General features: G+C 40.1%; 1 protein-coding gene across 1 annotated transcript in view; it reads left to right on the plus strand.

The window, feature by feature from the left end:
- Positions 1-21,233, plus strand: part of LOC144520202 (metabotropic glutamate receptor 7-like) — a 72,112-nt gene that overhangs the window by 25,321 nt on the left and 25,558 nt on the right. Inside the window, exons 4-8 of the mRNA XM_078253872.1 lie at positions 5,079-5,295; positions 11,511-11,646; positions 12,701-12,855; positions 14,713-14,850; positions 16,606-16,806. Of these exons, the coding sequence (XP_078109998.1) occupies positions 5,079-5,295; positions 11,511-11,646; positions 12,701-12,855; positions 14,713-14,850; positions 16,606-16,806 (847 nt within the window). The remainder of the gene's footprint in view (positions 1-5,078; positions 5,296-11,510; positions 11,647-12,700; positions 12,856-14,712; positions 14,851-16,605; positions 16,807-21,233) is intronic.

Below are 21,233 nucleotides of genomic sequence, written 5' to 3' on the forward strand. Positions count from 1 at the left end.
CAGATGACAGGTGCCAGACATCAGCTTTGGGTAATTGTGGTACTGAAAGGGGGCATCGTTAATCATTCTTTCTTGGCCTGAACTTAGTTGCTCATGATTGGCTCGCAGTTATTGTAGTTGTTGTCGATGCAGACGGCTTGCAGGCATCGGCGTCACCCTTTCACCTTGTTGCAACTAGAGCATAGACCATATTGTCATGTGTGATACAAAATTTCACTTTATAGATTTAAAATGTCCTAGTCAATTAATGAGAATTGCAAGCAGTATCAAGTGCAACCTTGAAACAGGCAAATTCCTAATATAGATGAAGGATTAAGACAAAATAATCCTTTGCTCATTCCAAGCTAATTATTTACAGAAAATGATTCAAAAATGTTGATAAAATATCTATTCGCCTTGCCTTATTATCTCTGTATTTTAAATCTGCTGCAATTTGTCCCAACAAGAGCTTATTCAGTTGAAAGAATCGGAAAGAGTCGGAAGCAATCATGCAACTGGGTAACAGTAAAGCTAAACTTTGTTGCTTGTTACCTACTGAGAAAGACATAATCAAGTTCAGAAGGTTTTGAATCAATTCACTTATTTCATAAAGAAGATTAAATTACTAACTTTGACTTCCACTTGATTTGTAGCTCATTATCTACCAGAGAGAAAAATACATAGGTGTTAGATTCTAATCAGTATTAGTTAGTCAGCATCTCCTTGTATCGTAATTCCAGCAGGTTTAATCCTCACACCTCTGCATTTTCTCAATCAAGGTTTAGCACTTTTGTTACCTGGAGGTCAAAGTGGTAATTAAAAAAAGCACAGAGAGGGGCGACCTTTAGCTCACCCAGTAAGAGCGTGTGCCCCATGTTGGCTGAGGCCTTTGCAGTGGCCTGGGTTCAAATCTGACCTGTGGCCCTTTGCTGCGTGTCATCCCCCATCTTTCTCCCACCTTTCCTGTATATCCACTGTCAATCTGAAATAAAGGAAAAAAGCCCCCAAAAACTAATCTTAAAAAAAAGCACAGAGAGGTTTTAGAATCCTGGGGAATAAGGAGTTAAAAAATTCTATCAACAGGGTACTAGTTGATAGAATGCAAGATATATCGACGCAATATATGAAAAGTGTTATTTTGTGTTGGCTGTGTGGCTTAGTTGCGTTCGATTTAGAGCCCGCTTGAAACGCTATAATGATCATGTTTCATTGGCCAGTTACCATGCCACTTGCACATGTTAGTGCACGTCAGCGCATGGGTCCACTACGTGACAAACCCTATGTTGCGTACCACGTGTGTGCATATTTCGACAGAGTGACAGTGTAAGTGAAGAAATGGACAAAGTAGAAAGACATCACCATCTTAAATTGTTCCCCTGCAGCAAAAAGCTCCAGAGAGGCAAATGTTGAAGCAGCTTTCTGTCCCAGCTGGGGTGAAGATGGGACGTGATTCAACAAACCTTTAACACCTTTTTGCTGCATAGTAATACTACAGCAGCTCTGTTAAAAAATACATCCCCTATCAAATGTTTCAAATAGATGCTTTACTTTTTTGGAAAGAAGTCTTTTTAAATGCAAATTAATGCTGGAGTTCCTTTTCATTACTTTGCTGAGCTCTCTTTTTGACCCACTACACTCAATTTAGGCAGCCCTGAAGTGATTTAACATGTGACATCGCAGCAGCATTCCCACCTGTGAATTTGTTTAATTGCATCACTGATTTTGTAGTTGGTATTTTTTTCTTCTGAGCAACTAAGTTGAAACATAATTAGCCCTATCTTGCACCTGGCGCAGCGCAAAGCGTAGCGCAAGTGTTTTTGCTAGTTTAAGACCGTTAAGTTGTCAATTTCCCGTCCAGCGCCCACGTCGTTTAAATAGCAAATGCACCTGCGCCCATCTGTGCGCCCGTAGGCGTGCTGGTCTTACAGGGAGGTGTGTTCAGGTGCATTCTTGGCGTATTGCTATCTTGAGGCAGTGAAAAGTGATCGTGCCATTGACCAACAAAAACCTGGTCTAAAGTCAATAACGCAGCATTTCATTTTTATTTTAACAGCACGTTAGTAAAATGCTCCTGGGCTTGTGCACAGCGCGTGTGCACACTATGCTTGTTACACACACAGGGACACGCAGCAACACACAAACATGCACAAGATTAAAAATAAAAATATTACAATGTGAATTAGTATTTCCGCCGTTAAACTAGCAAAAGTGGATTGGTACACGCCCTAAACGCAACTGCGCCAGGCACTTCACGCCATGCGCTTAGATCGTTAAAATAGGGCCCATTGAGTCGTCTTGAGCTTGACTCCTCAATTTTTTGACAAAGCTTTGTGCGGTTGACCCCCTTTGAGTTGTGGGTCAAAGCTATAACTCACATTCTGTGAGTTGAAGCAATCCCATCAGAGAGCTGCTGTGTCCTCATTCCTGTGTTTCCCCAGTGTCCGGCTGCTTTTGATCACTCTAACAGAAATGGATGGCATTCATACAGTGCTTAGATTACACTGTGATGAGGTACTGCACTGGGTTCAAGAGAAAATGAAGCATGTCCCTGTTTGTGCATCCACTCGTCTAATGGGAGGTAGTCAGTTTGACCCCAGACGTGCCACCAGGTGTGATTGCAGCTTCAAAATCTCGAACACAGTTGCTGATTAGATGTTTCGTTCTTTGTCAGGCAGCATTAGGAACAACCTCATACTAGATCTCTGTCAACTAATTTACTTTGAACTGGGTTTTTGATGATGAATGCAGTCAGATAGATAAGGTTTTAGCCTATATAATAAGAAGGTATAATGTTTACCATGATAACCATCTTAGCTTGCTAACCCCTGCTAATTAGCACTAAACACAAACTAAGTATTTAGTCATAAATCAGAAGTATTATAAACATTTTTGAGCTGATGATAGCGCTAAAAGAAAAGTTAAAGGATCACCAATTCATCCTGAGGGAGACATGAATATGTGTACTAGTTTGATGACAATCCATTCAATAGTTACATTAGTAACATTTCCCCTAAAAACCACAAATGTGAACCTCATGGTGGCGCTAGAGGAGAAGTGGACGGGCAGACCAACTCACAGATCGACATTTCCATCTTCAGATTGATGCCGCTAGTTTGGCCAAAAATCTGAGCAATTTAAAGAAGTGTTTGGGGGTAAGAAGAACATCTGCAGACTATTAAGTGGTTTCCTGAACATTAGGAAAGTGACTATCTTGCATCTTTCTAAAGAACGTGATTGATATAGCCGGTTGTATATCCTTATGAGATACTCTAAGTTATCTACATGTACGCTGTTCGGTTGATGGTATGTGTCAGTTGTCACAGTAGTTGATAGTGATCATTAAGTGTGATTACACTGCTTCCTTTAAGGAGGGAACTTAGTATGCAAGTATTAGTTAACATTTGTAACCCTTAATTCACATATTCCCCACAAAATTATCAAAACAAGTGAGCATGAAAGACTATCTTGACTCAAGGTCCACTTACTATTTCCATTAACAAAAAACACTTGATAGATTTAATGAATAGAAAAACTCTTTGAAAAAAAACTCAATGGCTGTAGTTTTATGTATGAAATGTTGTGTTCTAGTTGGACAATTTATGGGTTACACTATCATGTTGTGGCTGTTGTAATATGTTTTCTTTATTCTTTATTTTGTGCAAAGTAGAGTATGTTGTTGTATGTGGACATTGGACCGGAAGCTGTGGTTGAAATGTCTTTTGTATTGGTGACATGTAATTCCATGTGGGATGGGCCACTTAGTGGCATGACGCGTAAATAAAATATCATTCCTCATCATTAACTCAAGGTCTACTCACTAGCCTTTTCTTGACCTTTCAACCACATCTCACTGTCTGTTTGCTCAGTTATCATCGTGTGAATATTTATTAATCATAACAATAACCCCTGTTTTTGTACAAAGACTTGAAAGCTGATTAAGATTGTGAGATGCAATTGGAAGCTGAATTCCTTAAGTTGAATATTTAGATATGCTGTAGGGTTTGAAGACAGACCGAGGTCTCACCAGGAGAGAAGTGAAAGAGAGCTGGAGTTTATATAAAAGTGCTGCAAAGACCTTTCTGCAGTAAGTCTTCATTGATATGTTAAGAGAAGAAAGTGATATCACAGCACGTTGCCCATGTAACAGACCTAATATAGGCTCTGTAAAATAGTACATTTCAAAATGTGAGTATCTTTTTAGATGATGAGTTGACAAGATAATCTGAAATATATGAAAATGTATCGCTCGCGAGACATCATCTGCCTGTGTGAGCGGCAAAAGAAGTGTATGATATGCAGAGCCTGTATATAAGATGTATATAAAATATAACATTGCTATAACTGATGTTGTAAGTCTTTCTGACGGGATATATTTGTAAGTAACAAAACAATATTCTCTCACAGTACACAGTTACTTTACTTTATAAACAATGCATCTGAAAGTTTTATATTTTGCCGGCACCCATTGAACTGACGGTAATATGAAAATGTTAAACTGTGAGTGAGACACGTTAATATTGGCGTTAGAGGGAATAGGGAATATTGATACCACTCTCATGTCTGTACGTTAAAAAAAGAAAGTTATCTTAGCTTTGCACAAAGGCACTTCTTTCTGCTAATCTAAGCCAACCAGCTGCTGGAAGTAGTTTCATATGTAGCATACAGAAATTAGATCGCTATCAATCTTTGATCTTCTAATCTAAATCTTGGCATGTTGAACTTTTCCCTGAAGCTCAAAATATATCTGACCCTGGCAAGCGCTGTAATTTCCCCATCTATCACATCACACATTGCATTATGGGATTGCTAGCAAAAATGTACCTTACATGCCATGGACTTTTTGTTTCATTGTGAGCACTGAGCTAAGGGCATATTGTCCATAAAGTTCACATTCAGTATTCAGGCACTCAAATAAAATGGCAGACAGTAAATATAGTGCACCTTATACTACATTGAGAGTGATTTCGGACACAGCCATTCCAAAATGGGACTTGTCAGAGCAGTCACCATAGCAAACACCCATGATGCTGTACCAAAATATCACCAACACATGAGTAAATGTTCCCTTCCTTTTCCCAACCCCACTTGTTCTCTTCAAGATCCCACAGATCAGCTATGCGTCAACAGCCCCGGAGTTGAGTGATGACAGGCGCTATGATTTCTTCTCACGGGTGGTTCCTCCAGACTCATTCCAGGCCCAGGCCATGGTGGACATTATCCGAGCCCTGGGCTGGACTTATGTCTCCACCATCGCCTCAGAGGGCAGCTATGGAGAGAAAGGAGTGGAGGCCTTCACACAACTCTCTAAAGAAGCAGGTAGGCAAAGATGATCAGTGATGGTCACAAAAAAAAAAATTATAATTTTTTTTTTTAAATGTATTTCTATGATTTAAACTTGCATTTTTTTTCCCAGAGTAAGATCAGTTTTGCATTTGCAATTCAGTGTAAAATCTGTTTTGGGTGGATGAATTATTGATCTGTTTGGCAACCTCTCATTTAGTCCCCCAGTGAGTTGTGGAGTGTTACTGGAAATGTAGACAGAAAAAAGTAGAGCAAATGCCACATCCCAATAATAAGCATGGCCTGTACCCATGTCACTGTGACAAAATGTAACCATTTCAGCTTTTTTGCTGCGTGCACATTCAGGAATTGTTTGAAAATGTCTAATGTCTTCTCTTTAGCCAGCAGAGAGGAGAGAGAACGGTCTGGCTACTGGTCATTTGGGAGACATGAGTTTTACACTCTGCCTTTTCTGTTTAACTCTACCTCATTTATTATCCCTCCTATCGAGAGTGCAGGGCTCTGACAATGGGAATGGTGGTCAGTCATCTATGTGGTTAGTCGTTCAAACCACTCTGGTCTGGTTGTGTGCATGAAGCAGGGTTTTGGATATTTAGGTTTTTTTTAGAAAATAAGCCTGCCTTCTTTTGGTAACATCTCTAGGCATTTCTCTCAGAAACCACATGATTAAACATAGAGAGCTGAACCACTGAATGGGCTTGAATGGAGCTATTAGAAGTCTTGTTTGTTGGGTCCTGTAATATAACATTAATGGTGATTGTTTAAAGCAGCAATGACCGTTTTTCAGGTTTAACAGCTGACTAAACTTTGGGTTTTGATAGGTTAGAATAAGGATGTTGAAGAGTATTTACAACTGAAATTTGCGTTCAGACAAGGTGTTATGGTTTTGCCTGGATCTGGGCTGAAAATTGTGCACATGCTTGACTCACCTGCTTTTTCCACATTGATGCTGTTGTTGGCATGTGATGGTACATGTGAATCAGCAGTCACTGCTGTCACCGATGATGGTACAATGGGTCGGCTATCTATGTCAAATCATGTGGTTTACAATCTGCTACGTTATTTCTGCAAGATGAGGACAAGGATGCATTTTTATAATACAATACAGTGAGTTTGAACTGACTGACCATGATTGCAACAATGTTGTAAATGCATAACCACTGGCATAGCTGTGTGTTTAGAACTCAAATCCCTTTTCCATATTTGTTAAATAATCACTTTAAGAGGAATGTTATCTAGGCTGGAAAAATCACCCTCCATGATTCATGACAGCACATCCACACAACTCCCAACAACAGGAGCAAGTGTTTTGCTGCTTCTTACCTCAACCTTCTATGGATCCCAATCCATTTCCTGTAAATCTGCAGGGAGTGATCTCTGTCTCTTCTAAAGCTAATGATATCCCACAGGCACTGATCACAAGACCAAGATGCATGAATATTTTATCTGTATGCATATGTGTCCAGTGTGATCACTCATTAGAACTTTTAGAAGCTGTTTGTGCCTGTTTAATTTGCATCCACAGACAGAGAGAGCGAGAAAGTAGTCTGTATCGGAACAAATAAGGAAACGTCTCGATTTAAGGCTTATTTTTGAAATTTCAATTCATCTAATATATCCTGTGGATAAAGACAGTTTCTTCCAGCTGGTTTTCTCAGATGCATTTTCCACCAAAGTTTTCTTTTTTTTTTCTTATGCAGTAAACACACAGCTATTATTATGACTCTTGAACAGCTACACAAAGAGTATGAAATTATAAGCCCATTGTTGTTGTTGACTCATCCTTTTGCAACTGAGCTGCAGTCACTTTGCAATATTTTGTTTCATATACAAATGGGAATTATTTCGTCTAAAGAAAAAGCCTCCAGTACCCAAGGCATCCTATCTTTAATAAACACATTAATTATGTTATAGCATGAATGCACATTCACAGGGTTCATTCAAAGGCATTGGCTCTGCACCAGAACAGAGTGGAATGGATTTAAATGAATAAGAAGCAAACATCTTAGTGAATATGGAAAGAGAGAATATCTGGAAAATACTTGTGTGAGTAGATGTATTAAACAGAAATTGCTAAACTGTAAAACAACAGCGTTTTTGGGTGCATGTTGTTTGTTGCAGCATCCCTGCAAGCTGATCCGTGAGGCCTTGAGACTTTTTGTGGCTGCCCTGTTTGGTTGCACTGAAATGTCAGATGCATTAGTAGGATTCTCGCTTCACCACTTCAAGGAGAACCATCTAGCGGACTAATGCAATATGGCTACCCATTACCCCAAGCTGAGACTGGAGTGATGGTCAGCCTGTATTGATCGCTCCTGTTTTTTTCTCTTCTTCTGTTTTTGCTGCACTTTCTCTCCCCCTGTTTAGGCACTGTTCCCATTGTGCACCTTCATCCTGGCTCCTGGTGAAGCTGGCAGAGATTAATCTTGTTTGTATTTTTCTGTGTCTGTCTGGACTCAGGCCAGAGCAATGGAGTTCAGTTTTCCCATTTCATAAAAAGACTCGCATTTGAGGAAAGCCTCCCACAAAGTATCACTGTGGAATTGATTACAGCAAGTTGCCAACACAATGCGTTCTTAGATCTAGTCTGAGCTGTGAGGGATGGGGGAACAAAATCTGCCAGTTAAGTATAGCACTCATATTTAGCACTCAGAGAGGACTCGGGAGGAAGCCTGATGCATCTGCAAACACCGTAAAATAGACCACGATACTTCTGCATGAACCTTAGACATTGCCAAGTCCCAGACCGGCAGTGGAAGGGCACACAGATGTAGAATGTGAATGTCAGCCACATGTCAGCCACATGTCAGCCCATTTTGATGTGCTCCCACGTGTTCAGGCGGGGAGACTGGAGAGAGCAGGTCTGCCTTTTGACTGCCAAAGTGATAAATATAATTGCAGCATTATGGATCCCCTGGAGGTTTGGGTTTGAAGGGTGTGCAGTAGGCGGGAGGGGGGTCGAAACCATCAAGAGCCTCTAATTTAAAAGGATTTGTATTTCACTAAGCAAAATAGCAAAGCTGGATTCCTCGCCCCGGAGTTCATATTCAGAACCGAGGGCATTGAGGATGAATAATTGAAGCAGTTAATGCAGTGCATGACTTTGACACTCAGACAGATAAGCGGAGAACTTCCAAGGGCCTGATGAATTTGGTCATCACGATCGTTTAGCTCTCTTTGATATATTAATCAAATGTGGAGCAGAGGGTAGGGGTTTTAACAGTGCATATAGTTTTGATATTCGGTTGTAGGATCATAGGTAAATTAATCAAGTTTAGCTAAAAATGTCAGTGTCACAAACCCACTTCTAATGTAAGCAGAAATTGAACATTCTTCATTCTTAGATTTAAGACCAGCTTACCCTTTCTCTTCACCCTCCTCACTCACTGTAAGGGCCGGGTTATGCTTGAAACAACCTAGTTTGTACAACATTCATAGTGTTGCACTCGGTTGTACATTAGAGTGCGGATCGGGCCGCATTTTTCTGTCCGAGCCTGGCCCGCGTCCGACAGAGCAGTAACCGAACCCTACCCAAGCTGGCAGGCATTAAGATATTTACCCCAGCCCGACACAGTTAAAATCTAATTTTTTTCTCATACTAATGACACATGTACGTTTGTTTGTGTGGAAAGCCCGCTTTTATTAAGCAACTGTAGGAAGGCATTCGGAAATGTCAACAGATGAGCGCATCAGCGAACATGGGGCAACAAGTGCACGTTAACACAGGCGCGCACCTACATAATAAGCTTTTTTAAATTTAAAATTTTCAATGCCTTATCGCGCTGATGTGACCGAGCCTGACCCGAACCAAATATCATTTTTAAATATCTGTCCGAACCCGGCCCGGCTACTGTCGGGTCAGGCTGTACGGGCTCGGTTCGGGTATCCATTCTCTATTGTACATACAGAAAGTGACAGAAATAGTTGTGTAAGAACAAAAAGAGAGCTTGACCTCTTTCACCTCCATGCCCTTGCAAATCGCTGCATGAACCAATGTCAGTTGGTGTTGGGGGAGGAGGTTTCCAAAGCTCTTTGACCATACGACAAGCAGTTCCGATGACGTATACTGGCAGTCAGAAGGTACAGTATTGCCTCACAATCCTTCTTGTATAAGACTTCAATGAATTTGAGTAAAACACTCTCTTCTCCCAGAGCCTGGCATTTATCTGTCTCTCATCACACATCTCCAGCCAAGACAGACATGCAGCTCTTTTTTAAACCCACTGTTTGAGTCGAGGACTCTTTAAAGTCCACACAGTGCCTTCCAGTGACAGGTGGAGGCGTTCCAACCCACAGCACATCACTCTGGAAGTACAGATACGATACTTGCATTTCCATCATGCCTGCCCCTCTGAATAACTAACTGACTGACCATCTGACTGACTGACGGATGAAGTATTCTGCAGGCATTCAATAATTTAGCCACTGCTGCACAACCGCCGGTCCGCAGCCTTTAGGGCAGCTCTTTGCCCTCTCTGAAGATGGGATTTGCTCCAAATGCTTCTTATCTTCATCAGTGGCTCCTGTGGTCTCTGTCTGTATTATTGACTGTTGTGACCTATACTTTGTCTCTTTTCAATATACCATTATAACTCTTCACACAAGCCCACAGGGTTCTTTTTTTGTCATAATGTAGTTAATGCATTTTCATGAGACTAAAGTTCTTTTCCTCTCTCGAATTAATGCGTGTGTGATACCTACTGTACCTGCAGACATAAAAAACCCTGGAACTAAAGGCGCCACTAATATGCCAGAATCAGATATTTTAAAGTGCTAAAGATTCCTAAAACAGAAACCTAGAAGTGCAGTGTCAAACTGTAGGCTTTCTGGCTGAAATCAACTGAAATCTGTGTGCTGAAACCGCTTTAGTGTCGTCCCTTGGAGACCTAAAACGCTGGCTGCTATGCATAAATGACACCAAGCACGTTTCACTTTAACAGTATACCACAAACTCTTAAGCAACAGCTAGGCCATTTGTGGAATCTCCATTTTTATGTTTAGTCCACTTAGGGAGGATAACTGCAGCCATCCCAGAGGTCTTTTGGCACATACAAATGTTTTCTAAGTCTGTCTGCTGATACTTGAAAAATGAATAGTTACTGTAAGTGGAGGTTCAGCAGTTGTCTTTTCTATATTCTGCCTTTAGAAATGACACAGTAAACTGTGACTGGAGATGTGTGATCTGCCAGCTAAAAACTGTTTATATCAAAGTAATGAGCCTGAGGAGACTGGCAATTAGAGGATTCCTTCCATTTCTCTGTCGACTCAGGGAAACAAAAACTGAAAGGTTATTGGGTAGGCTTTTAAAATGCTTGAGTGGGAGAAATTTTAATAGAGCTTTGCTGTTGACTCAGGACACAAATGCCTCAAATCTAGACCTACAGTTCTTTCACACAGATGATCATATTCTCTGTTCATCCAAAGTGATTCAAAGGTTAGTTTGTCCTCCGCACCTGTAATTACCACGCCGGAGTAAGGAAAAACTCTTTTATGAATTATAGAATTTTGCTTTACCACCTGATAATGAGCTGTTGAATATAACCCTGAAGACAACAATATCTAGCAAACATAATATACTTTGCCAAATATGATGCAACTATTTAGCAACGCACAGAAGCAATCAGTACCCTTCATTCTGTACGAACTCATTAGTGGTAACCTGTCTGAGAATGATGTATTGTCAGTATTAATATCCTCTTTGTTTGTTATTGCCAGCTGTGCTATCTCATTGGTTCAGGGTCCAACAAGAGATGTTTGATAATGACTTTAAATGAAAAGCCAATGGCAAGCTCTTGGATTTTCTCAAGTCCATATGAAACCTGTAGTTTTATGTCCCTGTTGGTGTGGATTATTGGATTTGTTACAGCAGATATGTTTATATCTCTTTCACTCTGTGAAATGACTCTGGTGCTCAGTCAGAAGGCACAATTTGAGTGTTAGATTGCATGCCGCTGTGGTTTTCACGTCATTGCCAAAATATAAATGTATACGCTGTAAGACTATCATTTAGACTCTATAGCAAGTATGACAACATCATCAAAATCTCACTATTGTGTTCAGATGTTTCCATTTCCATATGGATGAGATTTCCATATAATAAAAAAAACAGCTATTGTGACCCCAGGCTTTTGTGTGTGAGTGTGCGTACATCTGTGTGTAAGAGTGAGTGAGTTAATGGGTGAGCTAATCCCTGAGGTCTTATCATTTCTTACTCCTCTCCCATTAAAAAGGTGGAATCTGCATCGCCCAGTCTTTGAAAATTCCCCACAACCCCAAGCTGGAGGATTATGACAAAGCCATCCAACAACTGCTGGAAACGCAGCACTCACGGGCAGTCATCATCTTTGCCAGTGAAGAAGACATACGGTGAGGAGCACTGCACGTTCTGGCTTCACCCATGTTGTTCAGTTGCCTTAATGGCTTGCTATGTTAAGGTCTTTAATCTCTCAGAAACAGCTCCTGAAGACAGGCTAGAGGCACAGAATTACCATTCGTACAGTATGTCTGCTACACAAACATACCTCCAACAACACAAACACAACCATGCCTTGGAGGAGAAGTGGAAATACAGATCACAACAAAGCAACAGAGAGAAATTGTTTAACTTACAATGCCCCATGGGAAATATTTATGTAAAGAAACAAATACTCAAACATTCAGTACCTTAATTCAGAATGAATGCTAGTGAAATGTAAAAGAAAAGATTTATGATTGTAACTCCCTGTTATCTTTTAATAAAACACAAAACATATAAACATAATGACAAAATAACAATAGTTAACCTCCTTTCCCTCTCACCTTTAAAGGTCCCATATGCTCATTTTCCAGTTCAAACTTGTATTTTGGGTTTTTACTAGAACATGCTTACATGTTTTAATGTTCAAAAACACATTATTGTTCTCATACTGTCTGTCTGAATATACCTGAATTCAGCCTCTGTCTGAAATGCTCTGTTTTAGCACCTGTCTCTTTAAGCCCCCCTCTTGAAAAAGCCCAGTCTGCTCTGATTGGTAAGCGTTTCTGGGTCTTGCGCATCTGTGCTCTTGGAGTCTCTGCACCGTCATTGCAGCCGTGGAATGACTGTACTGTAGCGGCACTTTCTACCTATAGTTGTGACATTACAACCATACAGGAAGTCCTGACAGCTTGTTCAAAGGCGCCATTTCTGAACACGGGCTGTGTGCATTTCTCTGTGGATTTAGGGTTTTGATACTTTCACAGTATATAGCACCTACAACTGCTTTATAATTTAAAAAAAAAACATGGATATCTCACTTTTTACAATATGAGATTAACTGTACATGGCAGAGCTGTAATGACCAGACAACTCCTTAAAGCTAGCTGTGTCTTTGTGTAATAGAGATTAGATTGCATGCACCTCCTGTGCTCTCTCCTAATTCAAACATGGATGTCCTTGCAGGGGAGTTCTCAATGCCACCAAAAGGGCCAATCAGGTGGGCCATTTCCTGTGGATTGGATCTGACAGCTGGGGGGCTAAGAGCAGCCCGATCCACCAGCTCGAGGATGTAGCCGTGGGAGCAGTCACTATACTGCCTAAACGCTCCTCAATTGAAGGTATGCACACAATGATGCACATACACAGACTCACACTGCACGTTGTGTTACTGTATTGTATTGTTTTCTATTTTACTTTTAATTTTGTAAGGAGTAATTGCCTTCTGTAGTCTAAAACCCAGTGTGTCTAATTACTTACACACAAAAAAGGGGGGGGGGGGGGGGAATCTAAATTTCTATTATTATATATTTCATTTTTGGGTCACTATGGAGCAACATGGAGTCATGTTTTTAACCACCAGGCAAATATAAGTCCAATTTGAAAGCTTGCTTCATACTTTCTGCATCCTCGAGGGTGATGTAAATGTTGTTATCCGCCCATGTCCGCGAGGGTTCGCACGGATCCCTATTTGTGATGGTGCAGACCGTATAAAGTTGATATGAAGAATGTGTAGGCAAAGTGCTGCCTACTAGCATTAATTTAGGGTTCATCACTTTGAGCGAGCCCTTTCACATTACACATACATTTGGTGTACGCACAATCCATCCCGCCTTACATATTTCTTCTTCAGTTGACAATTTGACTCACAATGACTTTCGACAATCCTCATAGAACAAGTGTGACCTTGTTGTTGCATTTGGCCGTGGGTTGTACATGACCGGATTAAAGTCAGTTTGGACAAATTGGCTACTCTGTAGATTTTATTAGATACTGAAACCAATAAATGTAAACCTTTTCACTTTTGCTGTCATCACAGACAAATGTATCAGTGTGCTTTTACGTATTTGCTGTCTGTTGGGAAATTGGTATCTTTGGTCTCTGCTGTATAATTCTGGAAAGGGACACAAAAGATTGGGTCTGAGAAAAGGCTAGTTTTTTTATTGTTTTAACATTTTCTGTCAATAAAATCCAAAAGAAAATTGTAGCTTAAAGAAAAAGGAGGACATTCTACTGTACAATGTACAAATTCACCACAGAAATAGAATATTCACAGCATGTTCTATTTAAGTTCTGTCCAGTGTCACAATCCTGATAACCATTCATCATTTCAATTGAGGAAATTTGAAAGTCTGAGTTTTATGAAGCTACCCATAATTAGGGAAGGTCTAGTGAAGACAAATGTACACTCTGGAGGCAGCGAGAATATTATTAATCCACCATACACCATTGATGGTCTTTAGAAAAGAAAATCAGCTGAGTCATTCAGCTCTGATTAGCCATTATTACCTTTACCCATGGCTCATCTGATATGACTGGATAACAGAAAGTGGAGACACTGAGAGACTTTAAAATGTTAAATTCAGATTACTCTCAAGAAAATTGTGAAACAAAAGGCAAAAAAAAACAGGAATCTCACAATTAAGTTTTGTCCCAGCTCAGTTCCCTGACCCACATTGTGGAGTAAAGTTGCACAAACAAGAGAACAAAATTTAGCATAAAAGCTTTTTTTCCCTTTGTTGCAGGAAGTTACCCCTCTTCAAGCTAATACAGGCACATAATGTCTGTTAAAATAAGTGTTAAGCTAATACACCATGCCTTAAATCCATTTCTATTTTAATGGATTTAATGAAGGGAAGAAAACCTCCTCAGCACCTGCAGGACTTGCAGCCTGAGGCAACAGGCTGGGGCACCACTTACAATCCCTGCGTTATTTATAATGCATCCTGTTTTTTAATTAATGTAATTTCCTAGATGAAAGAAATGATTAAAGTTCCATGGGGCTTGAGAGGAAGAGGAACCACCATGGTCAAATTATGATGAAGTAGTGCTTGCTGGTGTTCTTCCAGCACCTAGCAGCCAGCACCACACCCCCACCACAACACCACTGCAGCAAGTTTCGCTTCGTTTCCTTCAGGTTTGAATTGGCTGATAATTGGTCCGGAACTGAGCCATTCTCCTCTTTCCTCTACTCCCAGGGTTTGATGAATACTTTACTGGGCTCACCCTCGAGAACAACCGCAGGAACGTGTGGTTTGCTGAGTTCTGGGAAGAAAACTTTGACTGCAGGCTCCTCAGTGCCTCGAAGAGAGAGGATACCAGCCGTAAATGCACAGGTACACAAGTTTTGACGCGAACAAAGCAGGAACATTTATGAATTATTAATAGACGATGCATATTTCTACCCTCTCTTGTCAGGTTGATGTGAACTCGATCTTTTGTTTGCATTAGTAGCTACAGATCGACTGTTGGAGTTTTAATTCCACACCTCTTGTCTGCGGCGCAACTAGAAAGTCTTAACACCAGGTGTTTCCACCCAGTGGGTGCAGGACTGACAGAGTTTATTATTAGAATAATGATGCACCACGTGTCTTAGTCATACTACAGTTACAGACCGTCTGCTCCTGTGGCTAATGTCCTGTAACTCTTAAATCCCATATTCCCTCTCTTTCCCCTTAACCCAGTCACCTTGACAGCTCAGCAGAGTCGTGCCGTGGGTACTAACTGCACAGAGCCAAAGTTTATTTAGGTTGAAATTGCAGGCAAAATGAGAGAAAGATAGGTGCATACTGCTCATGCCCCCATTCTGCTTTATTACCATCTTTATCCTCACATTAATGATAGTGTTGTTAACAGTGATGCCTTCTCGTATTACCTAAACTCTGCCTGCCAATGGTATGACAGGCATTGCACTGCATTCATTATCTACGAGGGTGATGCCTGTGATGTGGGATGCTGAATTAGTCTTGCTTGCATACGTGATGATGGTAATGACAGTGTGACACAAATGATTGTCTACTGAATGATTTTGCTTCCTTTATAATCTTCTGTTTGGCGTCTTTTATCATGCGTTAAAAGACAGAAGATGCTCGACTCAGTGAGCCCCACAAACCCTCAATGAAATGCCTGCAAATGTCTTTTATCTTTTTTTCTGGCTCTGGCTGTCTCTGTATTCTCTTTTTTTTATACCTCAAGCCGAGGTGATATTTATGAATGTAAAAAAAACAGGAGGCGTTTGCATTCAAAGACCATTTAGCCTTTCCCTATACAGTGCTCTGATAATGCAAATCTCCCACATTATTATATGTGTCCTATTGACATCATGTGCCCCTCCACTGAGCTCTCCGCGTGAGCTATGAGCAGCTATCACTGAGTAGAAAATTATTTTTTAGTATTCAGAGTAATTTCCTTGATGGTGCATTTTTGTTAAGTGGGAGCTTGGATATTGAAATTATGATGATGATTATTATTCAAAGTAATAGTAGTATTTTTGTTGTTATAATTTTCATTCACTCTTTGAAATGCAGCTTTTATCTACCAGCAGAATAAAATAGCTAATTCAGTTTGTAACAAAAACAGACATCCAGCAGAGGTTGTACATTACATATTCAAGCAGAGAATCAGCAGCGTGAGGCAAAACCTTTACAGCAGCCCATAGTGAAAGGGCAGTGCACTGGGAAGAGGATATAAGAGAGCAGGAAGCTACTGTAGCAGAGGATGTTACTAAAGTTCATGGCGATCTTCATCACCTTGCAGATGAGACAAGTGAGGTCCGTTCTTGGCAGCGTATTACTTTGTAATATACCGCAGTAATTCAATCTTAGCCTGCTGTATTTGTCACAAACACTTTGTCTCACAGCTCAGCTTGATATTTTCCACGTAGGAATTAAATGTGTCTTCTTATTTGAAACGCCACATTGGCCCTTTAGGTGTAATTCTTACCAAATCACAATTGAAGTCACTGGTAGCAAATGGTAGACGAAGGAATAAAAATTAATCTATGGATGATGGGGAGTGCTGAGAGGATGTAATGTCTAATGGCTCATGGTGTATTTGCCTGTAAGTCCTCCTCTTTCCTTTTCTTCACTCAGGCAAGGAGCGCATCGGGAACGACTCCAAGTACGAGCAGGAAGGGAAGGTGCAGTTTGTGATTGACGCGGTGTACGCCATGGCCCACGCTCTCCACAGCATGCACAAGGACTTATGTCCTGATCATCCTGGTGTTTGTCCACAAATGGAGTCTGCTGAGGGAAAGACTCTGCTGAAGTACATACGAAACACCAGCTTCAACGGTGAGTCACACATTGTAAAAGTCATCAGATGCTTACACAATGTGTGGATACGAAAAGTCAAATTGGTTACGTTATTCATTTATGCAGAGTTTTAGAGGATTTTTAATAGAACAAACTGTAAATTATAATAATATACTTGATTAAAAGAATGTACAGTACCAATCAAAAATTTGGACACACTTTGTCATTCAAGTTAATGGGAAAGTGTGTCAAAACTTTTGACTCGTACTGTATAAACACTGATGACATTAAGGATGAACCACCTATAAACATAATGAGGTAAAACAAGTTGGTTAATAACAAATTAGTTTAAATAAGCCTACTGACTCTACTACTTTAGTTAAAGGGATAGTTCAACATTCTGGGAATTACGCATATTATTTTTCTTGCTGAGAGTTAGATGAGAAGATTGATACCACTCTCATCTCATGTCTGTACGCTAAATATAAAGCTACAGCCAACAGCTTGTTAGCTTAGCTTAGCTTAGCACAAAGACCGAAAGCAGTTAGCGTCACCTTTAAAGCTCACTAATTAACACGATATATCTTGTTTGTTTAATTCGTACAAAAAACAGTGTGAAAACAAGTTGTGATTTTGTCCCAGAGTATTTCTTGGCAGGGACAAAGATCCTCTACACTAAAGATAGCGCATTTCAAGCAGCGCCAATGGTATGAAACGGTACACATTTCCTGTCTCCTAAAGGGGCGTGGCCTTGTTTGAACGTGTAGTGAACGTCATGTGGATAGATTCAAAGTTATATTTAAATATTTTGTTAATATGTTCTTTTGCTAACGTTAGATATTTACACAGCTAAAAGACATATTTGGCATCACGTTTTGTTAGGGTGTTTACAAAAGTTTCGCTGTGTTGCCTCTCACGAGAGTTTGGTCCTGAGACAGAAACAGGTCTCAAATAAAGTTAATTTTCTCCTGATGTGTCCGTCTGAAAAATGCCATTTTAGTGTCAGAATGTTCTGGAGATATGTGGCTTGTGAAAAATGGGTCCAATATACAGTACCAGTCAAAGGTTTAGACACACTTTCCCATTAACTTGAATGACAAAGTGTGTCCAAATGTTTGACTGGTACTGTATACTTTGGTGATTATGGGGCGAAAGAATCGCTCATAATATGTGTACACGTTCACTTCTCCCATTGGAATCAATACACTCAGGACCTGCCACTAGTCTCCTAAAGAGGTGTGGCCGTGGCGGAGCCCACGTGACACAGATACAGGAAACTACTCTGAGTTGGGGCGGTTCTAAACCGTCTCTGGCAGGGAGCAGTTGCCAGGCATGAAGCGGAGACACAGTGTGGGATATAACAATGAACAGTTAGATGATCTGATCTAACTCTCAGCAAGAAAGCAAATAAGCTCATTTCCCAAAATATTGAACAATTGCTTTAAAATTGCAGGCACACATCCAATTGCTCCAAATATGCATATGTTAACAAGCTAACCATAGCACTTTCATACTGGCTTTAAACTCAAAATATTGGCTTGGACTGGCATGAATCTTCTCATGTAACTCTTGGCAAGAAAGCAAATTTCTTAAAATGTTGAACTATTCCATCAACTACTACTTCATCCTCCCAAGTATTTACTCAACGCAGCTGTGTCTACACTAATCCACAGTGTCAATTTAAAAAGCAATTCAGAGAAAAACTAAATTGTGGACATATAAGCCAGAGTGAGTCGTCTTAGTTTCAGGCTATGACAAAAGGCAAATGGGTAATAAGTTAATACCATCTCCTCTGTTTTATGCACTGTATGCAGTTGCTTGTGGACTGGCTACAATTTCAATTTACATACAATTTCATTCATAGCTCAAAGCACCACAACATTATCTGGATCTGTGTGATTTTTTTGAGCCAATATGACATATTATGGTTCTGCCAGTACTTGAAACTCTACATTATTCAGCCCTGTACAGAAAGTGATGGGGAAGATACTTAACAATTAATGGCAAATAGCTATTAACGACAACTGCTCTGAAATGCAGAAGTGAGTGGAGGAAGAGAGCCAAATGGGAGATGGGTTTAAAACAAGAGAAACCTTTGTCATTACAAATGCAGTGGCTTGTATGTCAGCCAGTGATCATCTGACGTACATTGTGTCTTCACAAAATGTTCTAGATGAGATTTAGCCGTTTAATGTAAGAAATCAGCGTCATCTTCTCACAAAACTGGCTTATTTTTAGAGTTGATTTTGTCTCTTTTCAAATAACACTCTACAGTGATGTTTTATATGTGGGAAAATTAGGGCTGTCAAAATAACGCGTTAATTTTGATTAATTAATCTGAGAAAAAATAACGCGTTAAAAAAAATTGACGCAGATTAATCCATTCCATATTGACGTTTGCATACAGACGAAAATCTGGTGCCACTGATATGTCTGCACTTCTCTGCTGCTCTGAAACAGACGTTACAGGAAACACAAACCCCGCTGCATGTGACGCTAGTTAACACAATACTCAACAGCAGCTAACGTTAGCCTACCGCTAGCTAGTAGCTGGATTAAACACGGTTAAAATGCTGACAGCTAACGCTAAACGGTGTAAAGTGTGACTGTGTTTTACTGTAGAGGATTCAACACCGGGATGTAACGATCTGCAGCTGCCATCGGAGAAACAACACAGACGGTGCGTTCAATGAAACTGGTAAACTACAGCGTCGTGGTGCATTTGCAGTTATTGTAAATGTCCTTTTCCTATCTGGTTGTTGTTTTTGTCATTCAACAGCAATTTACTAGTGAAATAAGTTATTGTTATTGTTATACATTATTATTAAATCATTTAATTTTGACCATATGGCCTTAGCAATAAACAAGCCGTTCTTTAATGTCACCAACTGTTGTTTAGTACCCTTTTTTTTTTTTTCTTTTTTTTTTTACATTCTTAAAAAGTATCGGTTCAGGCACTGTTAATTATGTATGCGATTCATTTTGATTAATTAATCACAGAGTATGTAATTAATTAGATTACATTTTTAATCGATTGACAGCCCTAGGGAAAATACAATACTTGTATGTACTTTACTGGGATAGACACATTGTACTAAAGATTCGCTAAAGATAGTGATGTTTCATTTAATTTTAGTCCGACCAGTCTGACCGGTGGTGAGATGTTGCTGTTTGTAACACTTGATTTGGTTTATCACATGACGCTAGCGAAGCAGCACAGCAGAAATAGATCGGACCACCGTGTTTAACTATATATCTTTAAACGGCTGAAATTAAAAACAGAAATAAAACAGTTTTGCAATTTAAATCAAGTGCCATTTGTCAACCTGCAAGTGATTTTAGTGTTAGCGAGACGCCAGGCTACATCAAGCTCTAAAATTTTATTTATCCATTAAAAGTTTGTTCCTATGCACATTTTGTATTTTTTTATCAGTGTAAGCGACACATTGATCATGTTTAACAGGGCGAAAAACTCTTTACAATTACTTATATACAAAAGCATGTGAAAACAAACTTCTGTCATTGAGCTAAAGACTAAAGAGCTGCCTGCCTTTCTTTAACACCGTCGCTATGGCAGCAGTGCAGAGTTCCAGCAGGTGAGAAGCCCTCAGATTTTAAGGTGGAACTAAAGAAACAGAATATATGCAGTGCTTAAATTTCAAGGAGACCTTAACTCTTCATGCATGGGATCGAGAATCTGCTGTCCAATCTCAATAACCATCTGGGGTTGTGCTGACTTTTCTTTTGGTATTTTCAGCTTCCGAAAAACATTTACCTTAGCGTGGCACTGATAAAGAAAGCAGTTCATTTCACCTGAGCCAAAAATAAGATCACACCTTCACCTCCTCTACTTCTTCCTGTCATGCTTTTATATTCTCAAACATTTTTACTGGCAAACAGAGGTTGTTCTGTTGTGGCTCCATCAGGCATATCTTACTGCCCCTTATTGCATTTAAAGAATGGAACCACGCACATTATCCTGTGTATGTGCCACTGCTAATGTATGTTTGAGAGCGGAGTGTAAGCCTCCTTTGTTGATCTCCCCACTGCGCCGGAGACAGAGCAGAAGAGTGAGAGGCAGAAAAAAAAGGAGAGAATAATGATGCGTGAGAAACACAGCAGTGGATCCCCAGTCCACCCACACTGCTCGGCACAGCAGCAGTGCACTTTTGTCATGTCTTAGTTCAGAGCCACATGCAAATGCATAAATCTTTCATCTTAGACAGCGTTCTCACTAAGGAGCCTACACAGACCATTTTACTCCCTTGAAAATATCAGGGAATAGAAAACAGAAAGGAATTTCTAATGCCTTTTTATCTGCACACACAGAGACACCACTTAATTATTTGCTCTAAAGCTGAAAGAGCGCCAAGTGCCCAATCACTCATGTCACTTTATTGAATGACTTTGTGTTTGTTTGTATGCTGTATGTTTACGCTGGGGTGTAGAGTAAGAATGGAATCCCT

This window comes from Sander vitreus, chromosome 7, assembly GCF_031162955.1.
Source record: "Sander vitreus isolate 19-12246 chromosome 7, sanVit1, whole genome shotgun sequence".
Lineage (NCBI taxonomy): Eukaryota > Metazoa > Chordata > Actinopteri > Perciformes > Percidae > Sander > Sander vitreus.